This window comes from Rousettus aegyptiacus, unplaced genomic scaffold, assembly GCF_014176215.1.
Source record: "Rousettus aegyptiacus isolate mRouAeg1 unplaced genomic scaffold, mRouAeg1.p scaffold_m13_p_5, whole genome shotgun sequence".
In the NCBI taxonomy this organism is placed as follows: Eukaryota; Metazoa; Chordata; class Mammalia; order Chiroptera; family Pteropodidae; genus Rousettus; species Rousettus aegyptiacus.
Window position 1 is genome coordinate 89099195 of NW_023416308.1, and position 14610 is coordinate 89113804.

A 14610-nucleotide genomic window follows, 5' to 3' on the forward strand; every position below is an offset into this window, starting at 1 on the left:
CAGAACCCAGAGCCTTTTTCTTATGGAAACAATACTATAGATGGTATTCAATATCTGGAACCTGCTGCCTTGCAACAACCATCCACCCTCACACACAAACACATACCCAACTAAATGCCCTTTAACGTATCCTAGCTGTTCTGCTCAGGACTGGAAAAACGGGCACAAAACACAATTTGTGTCTGAGGCTATAGGTCAAGTGGTCCCAGGTGTGTAAGAAAGAGTAGCAGATTGGAACCAGTCCACATGCCAGAAAATGGCCTCTGCAAGCACTTATGCCAAAGAATGAATTGCAGAACATTGCCCAACATCCACACCATTGTAGCCCCATAACCCTGGGGCAGTGGTTTTCAAGTGCGGTCCCAGGCCATCGGCATCAGCACCTCCTGAGAACTTGGTAGAAATCAAATTCTCAGGCTCTTTGATAGACCTGCTGAACCAGAATCTCCTGGGGTGGGGCCCAGCCATCTGTGTTGTAACAAACCCTCCAGATGATTCTGATGTGTGCTAAAGTTTCAGAATCACTGCCTCAGAGCATCCAAACTGCTGCATATTTGCAGTAAAAATGGTAGAAAACTAAGTTATCTATTAAACCAGTGGTCCCAACCTTTTTGGCACCTGGAACGGGTGCTCCTATGAGAATCTAATGCCTGATGATCTGAGGTGGAGCTGAGGCGGTAATGATAGCACTGGGGAGCAGCTGCACATACAGATGAATCTTCACTCTGCCGCTGCTCACCTCCTGCTGTGCAGCCCAGTTCCTAACAGGCCACTGGTAACGGTCCACAGCCCAGGGTTTGGGTACCCCCAAATTAAACATAAGAGCAAAACAAGGAAATTGCGTAAAAAATAGGTTTTTAAAATGATCAAAAATGTTGATGTTTTGGAAGAAGAGGGTTTATTAGAGGAGGAAGGAGGAGAAATTCTAGTTCTGATGCAGAAGAAATGTCTATGCATACTGAGGAGCCTCTGAAGCTTAAGGCCCCAGGCCTTTTCCTGTGTGGTACTTCATTTCCAAATATAGGCCTTTTCTGTCCCTTTGGCTGAGAGCTCATCACTTCAGAGGGTGTTCCCACACCTTTAGTAGCAGGGCTCTCAGACTCAGCAACCATTATTAAGGTCGCTTAAAAAAAAAAATTTTTTTTTGACTCATAAACAGAAAGACGACGGAAAGTGAAAAAGGAAGGAGCAATAAATGTTTTAAGGGCACTAACTTTAAAAATGAAGGGAGAATTAAAAGAGGGAGAAAGTAATATGTGAGTGCAGATGGGAAAGAAATTGTTTAAAGTAGGATTTGCTGAGCTCTGAATAATGAGAGAGAGGAGGGTAGGATCAACCCAAGGAGAAAAGAGGTAGTGAAGGAATACTGAGACTTTCCTTGGCCTCTGCCACCAGGTGGCGAAATCAACCCAGCACAGCTTAGTTGCTGTCTAAAAGCTTTTGCTTTGCTTTTGTCATTTTTTTGTTATTACTTTGGGGTGAGAATGAAGATGTAGAGCAACTTCAAGCTAGGTGACTGGGGGCGGGGAGAGCATACTGAGCAATGGATTGTTTTTCTGCATGTTAATTCAGTCAGTAGCCTTAATTAAGGAATATCATTACCTTTTACAATGCGGGAGCAACCATGTAATAAAAAGTACCCATGATGACAAAGACTATACTGAGTTATACATTAATATTTGACTGCAACTAAGTTTTAAAATAATACATTTGATTTTAAAATATCTATTTTCTTGGAATAAAACTCAATATCAAGTTAGGTCTAATTTTATGGTCCAAATGCAATTTTCCTCCAGTGCACCACAAAACGTTAAATACTGGGAAAGAGAGTAATAATGAAAAGTCGGCTTAGTGTAACAGCAAATTTCCTGAAGAGATGATTTGAGGTTCTATAGGTCACAAAAGAAAAGACATCCATGGTTAATCATAAATCCATCTAAAGATAGTTCGTTTCTATCATCTCTCATTTTAAATGGAAGCTTAAACAACTCTGGGCTTGGCAGGTTGTAAATGTAATAATGTTGTTCCAATTCACTACTAGGTCCTATTGATTTTCTCTCATTTTCATCTGTATTGATTAATGTCATCTTGTGACATTCAAATGGCAAACTGAGGAAGAAAAAGATATGCATTGAGTTGGCCCTATACTGAGAAGAGCACTAAACTGGGAATCAAGACACTTGGGCTCTAGTCCTCACTCAGCCATGACTAACTATCATCCCTGAGAAAGTCACTTCAGGTGATTCTCTCTAGGCTTCAGGCTCTTCATATTGTTACAATAAGCAGATGAGAAAATAAGAAGTTATTATGAAAAAGTACCTAGACTCCTCTGGTCAAACATGCAAACAACCCCTCTACTGAAGAACAAAACTTTTAACAGCATTTAAAATTAGGAAAGAAAAAATATACTCCCAGGATCATAAATATCAAGGTGGGTAGGGAGGAAAACTGGAAAATAGTTTTCAGTATTGCTGGATCCTCAAATTTTGGATCATCAAAATAAGTGTCTGGAAAAACTGAGTTTGAATAATACCAACTGATGCTAAAGTTACCATAGCAAAAGATGGGACCATTCAGTTGGAGCAATCAATAAGAGCCATCAACAAGTGGCTTTGCTTTTTCTATGATGACAGCCACAGAAAGTTTCTACTAAGGGTGGCATCTCAATGCTGTACTTCTCTGAAACATACAGTTTCAGAATGCTCATGGAATTGATAAGATTCAAGTGATTTTCACAATAAATTAAATAAAAATCACTAGAAATTGTTTTAAATGTTGGGACCCTTGAATAAAAGTTATTGTCCGGGTACATGTATCACTGCTATTATCTGGGAAAGAATACCAATCAAATGAGTCTATAGACAATTTACTCTGAATATTAATAAAAGGTAATATAATACATGGTAAATATGTACTCAACAAAACAAGAACTTTCAATCACTCTATTAGTGGATACTCAAATTCAAACAAGCCAAACCATTCCTCAAACGATTCATATCACAGAGCTAAACAAATATTAGCTTAGCTTGCTTCCCAGCTGGTAGCCTAGACAGAGTTCAGTCCAGTTACCGATACAGGAAAAAAGAAATTGCCTGTCATTTACCTTCAATTCACTGTTCTGTTGACCCCACATATCCTCCAGGTAAGACCCCCAGCTTAGACATTAGTCCTGCTATTAACTAACAATGGTTGACATCAATGACTGGGACAATTTTAATGTAAAAACTTCATAAAGACCTTTAATCCTCTGGCAATTCCAAAACAAACAGATCTCTAGGCCTCAAGCTACAGAATATTTGTGACCATGGAAGAAAAAGGAACTAGAGACCAAGATGTGTTCAGTAACCTCAACCAAATGAGTTTCTAATAAAACTAAATAACCAAAAAAATTTATCCTGAGTTTACTGTATAAAACAATAAATGAAATTATTTGCAGAAAGAAAACTTTATCCATAATCCCACCACCTAACACCATTATCTTTTTTTCATAATTCAATATTCCCTTCGAATCCATCTCTGAGCACAAACAGAATTTTACTCTGAGATATAACAGTGTTCTCATTTCTCACTTAATGTCAAGAAAGCGTTTTCAAACTCCGTCCTATGGAACCCTAGTGTTTCTTGAATGAACCTCAGGAACTGCCATGAAGAAAGGGCCTGACAGCAGGCAGTAAAATTGCAAGGCTTCGTTCTCCCTCCCCACAATTACCTTCCCCTAGTCCTGATTCAATCAGAACAGTTCCATTTTTATCTATTTTAGATTTTGAGACTCTGCATACAATTTTATTTGAAAATAAAACCAAAAACAGTTGTATTGCCAGTAAACATTTAAAAATTAATAATGCAAAGAATCATGACATTTTTGACCCAGAAAGAACCTTAGAGATCTAATGCTTTAATTTATAGAGGCCAAAAGGAGACCCAAAGAGAAAGGCTTGCCCAAGCTCATACAGGAAATTATGAACTAAAATTAGATCCCAGGTCTCCTTCCCCAACTCAAAGATTATTGTCCTACTTCAAGAACTATGCTTTCACTTCTTCGATAAATATTTATCAAATGCTACTATGTTTCAGGCACTGATTTTAGCACTGAGAAGTTAAAAGGGGAAAAAAATCCTGCCCTCGTGGCAGTTTACCAGAAGAAGCTAGATAATAAACACAACAAATGAGTCAGGTATACAGTATATTAGACAGTGATAAAGCAAAGAGGAGGGGCATCAGGCCGGGGAGGTTGGAAGCTGCAATTAGTGAATTTCCTTAAAGACCATCACCATTAGGTCTTTATGTACCTAATAAAAATATGTGTATATGTGCTAACCTCCCACTAATTCAGAAGAAAAAATAATCTAATGGTAAGTCTGTCTGAAATTTCCCAGGACTCCACCTATTCCCTTTTAAATGGCATACAAAGCAAATAAGTATAATACAATAAGCAGGGTGTTAAAATTCTTTGGTAAAAACATTAAACAGTACTTTAGAAGCACACACAAGCAAGATATTCGTTGTTGCACTTGGCTCTAGAAGAAGCCGAGAATGTGGCAAAAAAAAAAAGTTACAAATGAGGAGATCTGGCTGCCAGGTTTATTCTGCTGTGACTTTGGATAGGATGATTAAATTCTCTAAGCCTCAGTTTTCTTATCTGTAAAATAAGGAGGCCAGAGTAAATATTCTCTGAAGTTTCATGCTATCATTCAAGTATCAACACCCTCTCACATGCCAAACACATTTTATAATATCTTAGTCATATTAACAATATTCTTTGAGCCCAAAGTAATCCTAATAATAACATATTACATTTATAGAGTTCTTTCTATTTTTCAATGCATTTTTCTCATCTGACCAGTAATGGAACAGCATTTTTTCATGTTTTAATAAGGAAGGCTAGACCCTCAGTCTCAGTCAATCCAGGATAACATGAAGCTCCCTGCTCTCCAGGGCCTATACTCTCTCTGGTCCAGGTGTGGCTCTGGCTAAGGACTGGCAAGCTCCTCAAGTGAGCCTCACAGAGTTAGAGGTGCCATTCAATAGGGCTGAAGAGGGCAAGAGTGTGTGGGGTACTTTTAAAATCCCTTCTCCATTTGAGGAGTACAGGGAATTTTCAAATGAGACATTTTAGACATTCAGGCATCTACTACTATGACAGAGATCAGCATATGGATCAAGGACCAAACTTGAATAATTCTTGCCATATTAAATATGTGTCAAGACCCTTTAAAAAGTCTATATCTTTTGATCCAGGAATCCTATTTATTTCTAGAAATCTTTCCTAACAAGATAATCAGAGATTTGAATACTTAGGTACAAGGATATTTTGTAGTAGCAAAATATCACAGCATATTTTGTAGTAGCAAAAACTTGGAAACAACCTAAATTTCCAAAAGTAATCACATAAACTGTGGCAAACCAAATAATGGAATATTAGTCCTTTAATGTTATATAGTTAATTTAAAGAATACGCAATAATATGGAGGAAATATTCCCAATATAATTACAGGTGGATAATTGACATAAAGCAAACACACTATTTATAATATCTCAGGTTTTTTTAAATACATATAGAAAAAACCTAACATTAGAATGTTAGGTTTTCTCTAGGTTGTAAAATTATGGATGATTCTGGAGTTCTATAATTCTACACCGAGCATGCACTATTTTTATAACCAGAAGTGAAAATTTACTTTTAAAAAAATACTTGTCCTACCTATCTCCCACAGTAGTAATAAAAATGAATCTGAAGGGTGACCTTTCCAACAATAAGTACCAACCTAAAATGGAATCCCCCTGGGAGAGGGTCAAAGCAGCACTGTGTGACCACACGACCACTGACCAGATCAGACTTTAGGAACGTGGGATTCTAGAGGTCTCTGTGAAATCCCTTCACTCACAGGATACATCCTGCACAGTTGGCAAGACAGCTGGGTTGAGTTTGTCTCCCTGCCGAGTGCCCTGATGATTTTTGATATGTGCTGTGTGAGGGGTAAAACAAGTAGTCATCAGCCAAGAAAGACTTCCTCTGGGGACCAACCTAGCAAACAATGGCCACTGTGCCCATAGCAGCTTCTAACGCCACGGTGGTAAAGACCCTTCTGCCCAGCAAGGATGTTGCTACGACTTCTGCTACCATGACACAGTGCTCATGATGACTTCCCTGAGGACCTAAACTGGTCCTAAGGCTTTGTTTTTTGTTTGGCCCACCAAGCCTTTTAAAAGACAACATACTTGAGTGAGGGTTTGGCCTGGTCAGAATGCAGTATAAGCAGCTTAACTTATACCTAGTGATAGATAGGGAAACTAAGACTCAAAAAAGGACAGTGATTTATTAAAGACAACGTGCAAGTTATTGGCAAATAAGGTCTAGAACCTGGGTGTCCTGATGTCCAGTTCAGTGTGTTACATGACAGAATCCCTGGCTCTCAGGGACTCTAGACGTCTTATATTAGAAGGGGGCCCAGATCCTTTCACCAATTATGGTCTCTTTGCTCCGGATCACAGACTTTAGTTATTATTTTAAATTGTCAGTGACCAAAACACAGGGATATAAGAAGTTCATACTTGGGGCTCAGGATTAATTGACAGTGGGCAAATAGTAAAGACAGGTCTTGTTACAAATGAGGGGTTAAGGAAACAAAGACCCCCTGCTTCCTCAGGATGGGTGACAGAGAACCAAGTTAAAGAAAGTGAACAAATAGTATCCTAACGCTAAACAGATGTATGAACAAAGTTGCAATCACCCACAGTGCTCACCAGAGGAGACAGGCAGAGATGCTCATGGGTATAAGAAGAGGCCAAATTATTGGAATGAAAGAGTATTAGGAAAAAATTATCCATTTCTGTCCTGGTGTCTTGGTCCTCCTTAACTTGGCTGTAGCCTTGTTCTTATCAGACACTAATCTATGTAAGACGGCATTTAAGAAGTGTGATAAACTCTGAATGAGTGAATGTTTTGTTACATTCCAGATGCCCTCTTTATGATGGAGACTTTATTACCTGGGTAAAGGGCAGGAGTCTGATGATGTGCAATAGTTTTCCTACCATTCCATATTTTCATATTCTCAGAAAACAAATAATAATAGAAGATGGAGCAAGGACAGGAGGAAGAGAGAGTGGCAGGATAAGGAGAAAGAGAATGGAAGATTAGGGTAGAAGGAAAAAGTAAGGGTAGAAAAGCATACTTTCATAGTAAACAAGTTAGATAGCAAGCCAGGAAATATAAGATTTTTTTCTTTGTAACTTATAAAGGAAGGTGGACTTCACTATTATGATTTCTATTCACCCACAGACCTGACTCCACCTCCCTCCCTAAGGGTCAATCGGGCAAGGGCATTTGAGTGTGGACATTAAAACCCACCTCTCCTCGGCCCCAGCTCTCGCACTGGAACACTCTGAACTGCTCTGAGTCTTCTCGGCTCAGGGGCGCTGCTAACAACAGTGAATTAATTTGGGTGTTTCACTGCAGAGAAGCTGAGGTGCCACCTTGCTGCATGAATACAGTGTGCTCCTGGCTTCCTCTGGATCTTCTGAGTGTGCCCAGGCATCACGGGCAGTGTGACTCCTCAGAGACGAGGCAGCCTGGGGCAGGGGAGGCACAGTCAATGAGCCAGCAGGGAGCAAAGACATGAGAGGGTATCCCAAAACTGCAAACACACAGTAAAGGTCAGCCTCTGGGTCAAATCCAGAGCTCAATGGAACCCTGCCCACCTGGCAGCAGATGGCTGTTCTATTCTAGACTTGGTCATTCCCCTTGAGAATTCTCTTATGTAATGATGTTGTTAGTCCCTTTCTCAATTTGCACTTAATGCTCAGACATCACCAGGACATGCACCCGAGAACAACGCCACAAGATTCTCAGCAATATTTGGAAAGAAGAAGAAACAGTTATCTGCTTGTTTTATTTTTAATTAAAGGTGTTAACTGCAGAGGAAAGAGCCCCAGAAAGACCTTCCTAATAACACAGTCAGTGTACTCTCCGGCCTGGCTGCTCTTTCCTACTTTGTCTAGCAAAGAGGAGGAAAGTAGAAAGGATCTAGCAAACCAACTGAAACCACTGTAGCAGGCTCCACAGGGAAGCTGTGAGAATACTTTCCAGATCAAAAGGAAGAGTCAGAAGAAACCCAAGCCAACTTCAGCCTCAGCATTGCTCTCCTCATGGACGATGTAACCCAGAGTGCTAACAAAGCTGGACAGTGGACAGGACAGTGCACTGGCAGTTGGGACATCTGGGTTCCAGGCCCAGCTCTGCCACTGACCTGCTATGCAGCCTTAGCCTCTCTGAGTTCCAGTGTCTCCATCTACAAAACAGACATGATGTGTACCTAATTTAAAGCTATTGGTTTTAGTTTTACCTATTAGAATTTCATGCATATGGAATCATACAGTATGTACTCTTTTGTGTAAGTCTTCTTTCACTCAGAATAATACTTTTGAAATTTCATCCATGTTGTTGGGTATAGTATTTCACTCCTTTGGAATTGTATGAATATACTACAGTTCTTTATCCACCCTCCATAGATGGATACTTGGCCTGTTCCTTGCTTGGGTCCACTATGAATAAAGAGTCTACTTTCTGTCTTTATGAATTTGACTACTCTAGGTACCTTATATAAGTGAAATCACATGGTACTTGGCTTTTTGTGATTGGCCTATTTCACTCAGCATAATGTCCTCAAGATTCATCCATGTAGTAGTATGTGTCAGAATTTCCTTCCTTCTTAAGGCTGAATAATATAACATCGTATACATATACCATATTTTGCTTATCCATTCATTTGTTGATGGACATTTGGTTATTTCCACCTTTTAGCTATTGTGAAAAATGCTGTTATGAACACTCTTCAAGATCCTGCTTTCAATTCTATAAATACATATCCCAAAGTAGAACTGATAGATCATATTATAATTCTATTTTAAATATTTTGAGGAACCACCATACTGTTTTCCACAGCAGCTGCACCATTTTGCATTCTCGCCAACAGTGCACAAGGGTTCCAATTTCTCTCTATCCTGGCCAACAGTTTTTTGGTTGTTTTATATATATTATATGCCATCATAATGGGTATAACGTGTATCTCACCATAGTTTTGATTTGCATTTCCCTAATGATTAGTGTTATTGAGTATTTTTAATGACCATTTGTGTATCATCTTTGGAGAAATGTCTATTCAAGCCCTTTGCACATTTTTAAAATCAAATCATTTGTATTTTTTGTTATTGATATACTGTAGTTATATAGCAAATCTTGAAGTCAGGTAAAGTGAATCCCCCAACTTTATTCTTTTTCAAGATTGCTTTGGGTATTTGAAGTCCTTCACATTTCCATATGTTAGAAGCAGACTGTCAATTTCTAAACCCCCTCACCCCCCCCAAAAAAAAGACTTTTAGGATTTTGATTGGGATTGCTTCAAATCGACAAATCAATTTTGGGAGCACTGATAATATTGAGTCTTCCAACCCACGAATGTGATATATATCTCTCCATTTATTTGGGTCTTCTTGAACTTCTCACAGCACTCTTTTGTAGTTCTCATGTATAAGTCTTTCAAATTTTTGTTTTATACCTAAATATGTTTTGGCTTTTTGATGTAATTATTAAAGAAATTGCTTTTTAAAGATCTTCCAATTCTTTGTTGCTGCTATATAAAAAATATAATCAGTTTCTGAATGTTGACTTTGTACTCTGCTAAATTCACTTCTTGGTTCTAATAGTTATTTTATAGATTCCTTAAGATATCCTCTGTCAATAACCATGCTATCTTGTGAATCAAAACAGATTTACTTATTCCTTTCTGATTTTTAAGCCTTTTATTGCTTTTTCTTACTTTATGGTACCAGCAAGAATTTTTCATCCAATATAATGATGAGAGAGGACACACCTGCCTTATTCTGAACTTAGGAGAAATGGTTTTTCAGCATTGATTAATGACATTTGCCTTTTGTAAATGCTCTTTATCAGATTGCAGAAGTTCCTTTGTACTTCTAATTTGCCAAGAGTTTTTATCGCAAAAGGATGTTAAATTTTTTCCAGCTTTATTGAGATGTAATTGACAGATAAAATTGTATATATTTAAGAGGTATGATATAATTGGATATACATATACATTGTGAAATGATTACCATAATCAAGCTAATTAACACATGCATTACTTCGCATAGTTACTATTTGTGTGTGTGTGTGTGCATGTATGCACGTGTGAGTGGTAAGAACACTTAAGATCAACTCTCTTAGGAAATTTCAAGTATATAACAGTATTATTAACTACAGCAACCATACTATACATTAATCTCCAGACTTATTCATCTTATATAACTGAACCTTTATATCCTTTAACTAAAATCTCCCCATGTCCCCCAGCCCCCAAGTCACCATTCAACTCTCTGCTTTTGTGAGTTTGACTTTTTTAGATTCTACATATAAGTGAACTCATGCAGTCAGTATTTGCCTTTTTGTGTCTGGCTTATTTCACTTATTCTAATGTTCTCCAGGTTTTGTCTACATTGTCACAAATGGCAGGATTATCTATCTTCTTTAAAGCTGAATAATATTCCTGTGTGTGTGTGTGTGTGTGTGTGACATCTTCTTTTTCCATTCATCCATCGCTGGACATTTAGGTTGTTTTCATATGTGGCTACTATGAATAATACTTCAATGGACATAGAGATACAGATATGTTTTTGAGATACTAATTTCATTTTCTTTGGATATATACCCAGAAGTGGGGTTGCTGAATTATCTGGAATTTCTATTTTTAATTTTAATTTTTAATTTTTTGAGGAACCTCTATATTATTTTCCATAATGTCCGTACCAACATACATTCCCCCCAACAGTGCACAAGGGTTCACTTTTCTTCGTCTTCTTGAAAATAGCCATCCCAAGAGGTATGAGGTAATATATAGCTTGCTGTGATTTTGTCAGTGTTTTTACTCTATTCTATGGTTTTATGGTTTTATGGTTTTTCTCCCTTATTTTGTTAATATGGTTAATTACATGCATTGTTTTTCAAGTGCTAAAGCAGGCTTTCATTCCTGGGGTAACACAGCTTGGACATGAGGTATTATCCTTTTTATATATTGCCAGATGTGACTGGCTAATATTTTGCTAAATATTTTGTTAAATATTTGTATGAGGGAGACTATTCTATAATTTTTGTTTTTTGGAATGTCTTTGTTGGGTTTTGGTATCAGAACTATGCTGACTTTACAAAAGGAATTGGAAAGTGTCCCCTACTGTTTTCTGAAAGATTTTATACAAAAATCATGCTTTTCCCCACTTACATATTTGATAAAATTTACCAGTTAAACCGTCTTGACCTAGAGAGTTCTTTGTGAAAAAGTTTTTATTAATGAATGGACTTATTTAATAGATATATTGATATTTAATTCTCCTGTGTCAGTTTTGACAAATTGTCTTTTTAAAGAAATCATCCATTTTATCTAAATTGCTAAATTTCTTGGCACACAGTTGTTTATAATATTTGTTTAGTATCCTTTAATGTCTGCAGACTCTGTAGTGACATATCTACTTTCCTTCCTGATACTGGTATTTTGTGATCTCTTTTCTTTATCTTGATCAGTCCAACTAAGGCTTTAACAATTTTATTGACATTTTCAAAGAATTGCTTTTGGCTTTATTTCTATTTTTGTCTGTTTCCTATTTCATTAATTTCTGCTTTTATCTTTATTATTTTCTTCTTTCTACTTATTTTGGATTTACTTTCCTTTTTCCAGCTTCTTAAGTCACTAGATCTAATCCTTTCTTCTTTTTTAATGTATGTGCTTAAAGATATAAATTTCCCTCAAAGCACTGCTTTAGCTGCATCCCACAAATGTTCATGTGTTCTATTTTCATTACCATTCAATACAAATTTTTAAAAACTTTTTATTCTGAAGTAAATTTAAATTTAGAGAAAAGGTACAAGCACTACACAAAGAGCTCCTGTTTACCTTTTTCTTATATTCCCCAAATATTAACATTTAACCATCTTTTCTCTATATTTCCTTCCCTCTCTCCATTTCTTTCTGAACTGCCCTGAGCAAGTTGCCAAACTGATGCCACTCCAAAATACGTAAGTGTGTTTGTCACCAAAACCAACAACACTCTCTACATAACAATTCAGCCATCAAAAGTAAAAACTTAACACTGTATCTATCAGCAAAACTTCAGACTCCATTTAGGTTTCGTCAGTTGTTCCAGTAATGTCCTTTACAACAAAAGGATCCAGTTCGCAACTGTACATTTCATTCAGTTGCCACATCTCTTTATAATCCTTCAGTTCAAAACGGTTCCTCAGTCTTTCCTTGTCATTTGGGACCTTGACGCTTGTGAAGAATGGGCCTGCTCCAGTCACTCTCCAATTCCTTCAAGTAGTTTTTTTTTTTTTTTTTTTTTTTACATTTTTGTCTGAGTTTACAGTTGTTTCCTGTGGGACAGTTGGTCTAAAAGGAGTACTTCACCATTATCAGAAATCGAGATGGAATTCGATCCTCCTCTGACCATGGAGACTAAATGAAAAACCTACCTCTCTCTGTGTGACTAACATGAGAGTTCTCATATCTACAAAATAGGTACAACTCCATTAGGTGGCCTCATAGCATATCATATCATTTTTCCAAATATTTACTCTATTATTATAATTAAGATGACACCTATCTAGAGTTAAAAAATCAAGTAGTAGAGAAAGATATCAAATGAAAAGAAAAAAATGACTTACCTAACATTAAAAGTTATCTGTAACAGAGTCTCTCTATTCTATGCTCGGCACACCAGTGATAGGAAAACTAAAAGAAACTCTGGCTGTAACCAAAAGACCTAAGTTTCCAGTCCTGGTTCTACTGCTCCAAAAATGGTGTTAGATAAGTTACTTATTCAAAAAGTATTGACTCAGGTCCTAGTAGCATATTTAGCCCCTCTGTGCCTCAGTTTCCTTATCTGAGAAATGCACATAGCACTAGCCACCTTTTCCACATGCCTCACAGGTAGGAAAAAAATGATGCAATAATGTATGTTTGAGTATGCTGAAAGTTTAAAGCATAACACAAATGTAATAACATGCCAAGTATCAGACATCTGGAAAAATCAACATGGAAATCAGAAGCCCCAGTTGGGATATGAAAAACAAAGATAAGGTGGGAATGGAAGAATCTATACTCTATTTTGTTTTATATTATTATACTATCTATACCTGCACTGTGCGATAAGTAGCTACTAGCCACATGTGGTTATTTATATTTAAATTAATTAAAATATCATTTAAAATTCAGTTCCTCTGTCATACTAGCTACATTTCAAGTGCTCAGTAGCCACATGTAGTTATCGGCTACAAAGTAAAACTGATACAAACCATTTCTGTCATTATAGAAAGTTCTACTAGACGGTACTGATACATACTATTTTATGATATGTACATTTTAATTGCTTGATATTAATGTTGTTGTTGTGGAATTGATACATAGAAACTAGCCTGCTACTATAAAACAAAAACGAACAAAATCTCAAAGCTAAAAAGAAATCAGTCTCCACACAGATAAGAGTTCTAACCAAACTGGAATGGTATTGGCCTTGGATCTTTGGAAGAGCCCTTACAACTGCTTCTCATTAGGAAGCCACGGCCCAGGGAAGCAGAGTCTCTGGCCCACAAAAAATTACCAGTAGAGTTCAAAATGGTATTTCATAGCATAGGCTGTGCTGTAAGATCTGAGTTTTAATCATAATCCTGTCACTTATTAGACATGTGGCCTTCAAAAAGTGACCACCCCCAAGCCTCATTCACCTCAGCTAAAAGCTAAGGAATAATAATCTGAACTCACGAAGATTGAAGAGATGGTATCTAGAAAGTGCTTGGCAGACAACTGGGCACCCTACCAGGACAGCTACCTGTTGTCATTAATAGCTAATACATTGCTCTTTCCACTACACAAAAACTCTGACCAGGCAGGCTGCAGCCACCAGATGCATCATCATCATGCAGTGAAGGAAGAAACAGGGAAATTATGCAACTTGGCAAAATGTGCCAGGGGAGCAGAATGATAAATGTGTTATACAGCAGTAACAACGGAATTGCTCCCACAAGTCCCCATGCAGTAGCAGAAATTTCACCTTGAGGGGTGCAAAGGGAAATGTACCATTTGCTAGACTCTGTGCTCTTACCCTTAAATAGACGCCTGAGGAGTGGAGCACTGCAGACTGAGAAAGATGCTTATATTTCTATGACCCTCATGCTGAGACACTGGAGGAGTCAGCATTCTGTTTTTGTTCCTCTCCCTTCTGAACTAATATATCACAACTCCGATAGCTACAAACATAAGCTATCCCACAGCAGACCTCTCCAAACCTGCTTCAGAGTGGGTGGATCCCAAGCCCCCATGGCTTCTCCAAGTGTCTGCTATGTGACCGACCTTCCATCCCCTGCCTAACAAGGTATGAGGTTTTTTTTTTAATTCCTAAAATACAGTGTCCACTCTGCAGCACCTATGCTCTCCTCTGGAAGACCCCACATGTGAGGTGATCGGATGTTAGATCAAAGAGTAACAGGTGACTCAGACTCTAAGGGAAGAGAGGTTTCCAGTCAATTCCATAACAACGCCAAACCACTAGCTTCCTGAGAGGCACTGTGCC

General features: G+C 37.7%; 1 protein-coding gene across 3 annotated transcripts in view; it reads right to left on the reverse strand.

The window, feature by feature from the left end:
- Positions 1-14610, reverse strand: part of SERGEF (secretion regulating guanine nucleotide exchange factor) — a 181393-nt gene that overhangs the window by 108282 nt on the left and 58501 nt on the right. Inside the window, exon 10 of one of the 3 annotated variants that reach the window (XM_016139515.2) lies at positions 736-7569. The exons of the other annotated variants lie outside the window; for them this stretch is intronic. Within the exon in view, the coding sequence (XP_015995001.1) occupies positions 7420-7569 (150 nt within the window). The 3' untranslated portion in view covers positions 736-7419. Of the gene's footprint in view, positions 1-735; positions 7570-14610 lie in introns of those variants that run through there. 3 annotated transcript variants of the gene reach the window in all.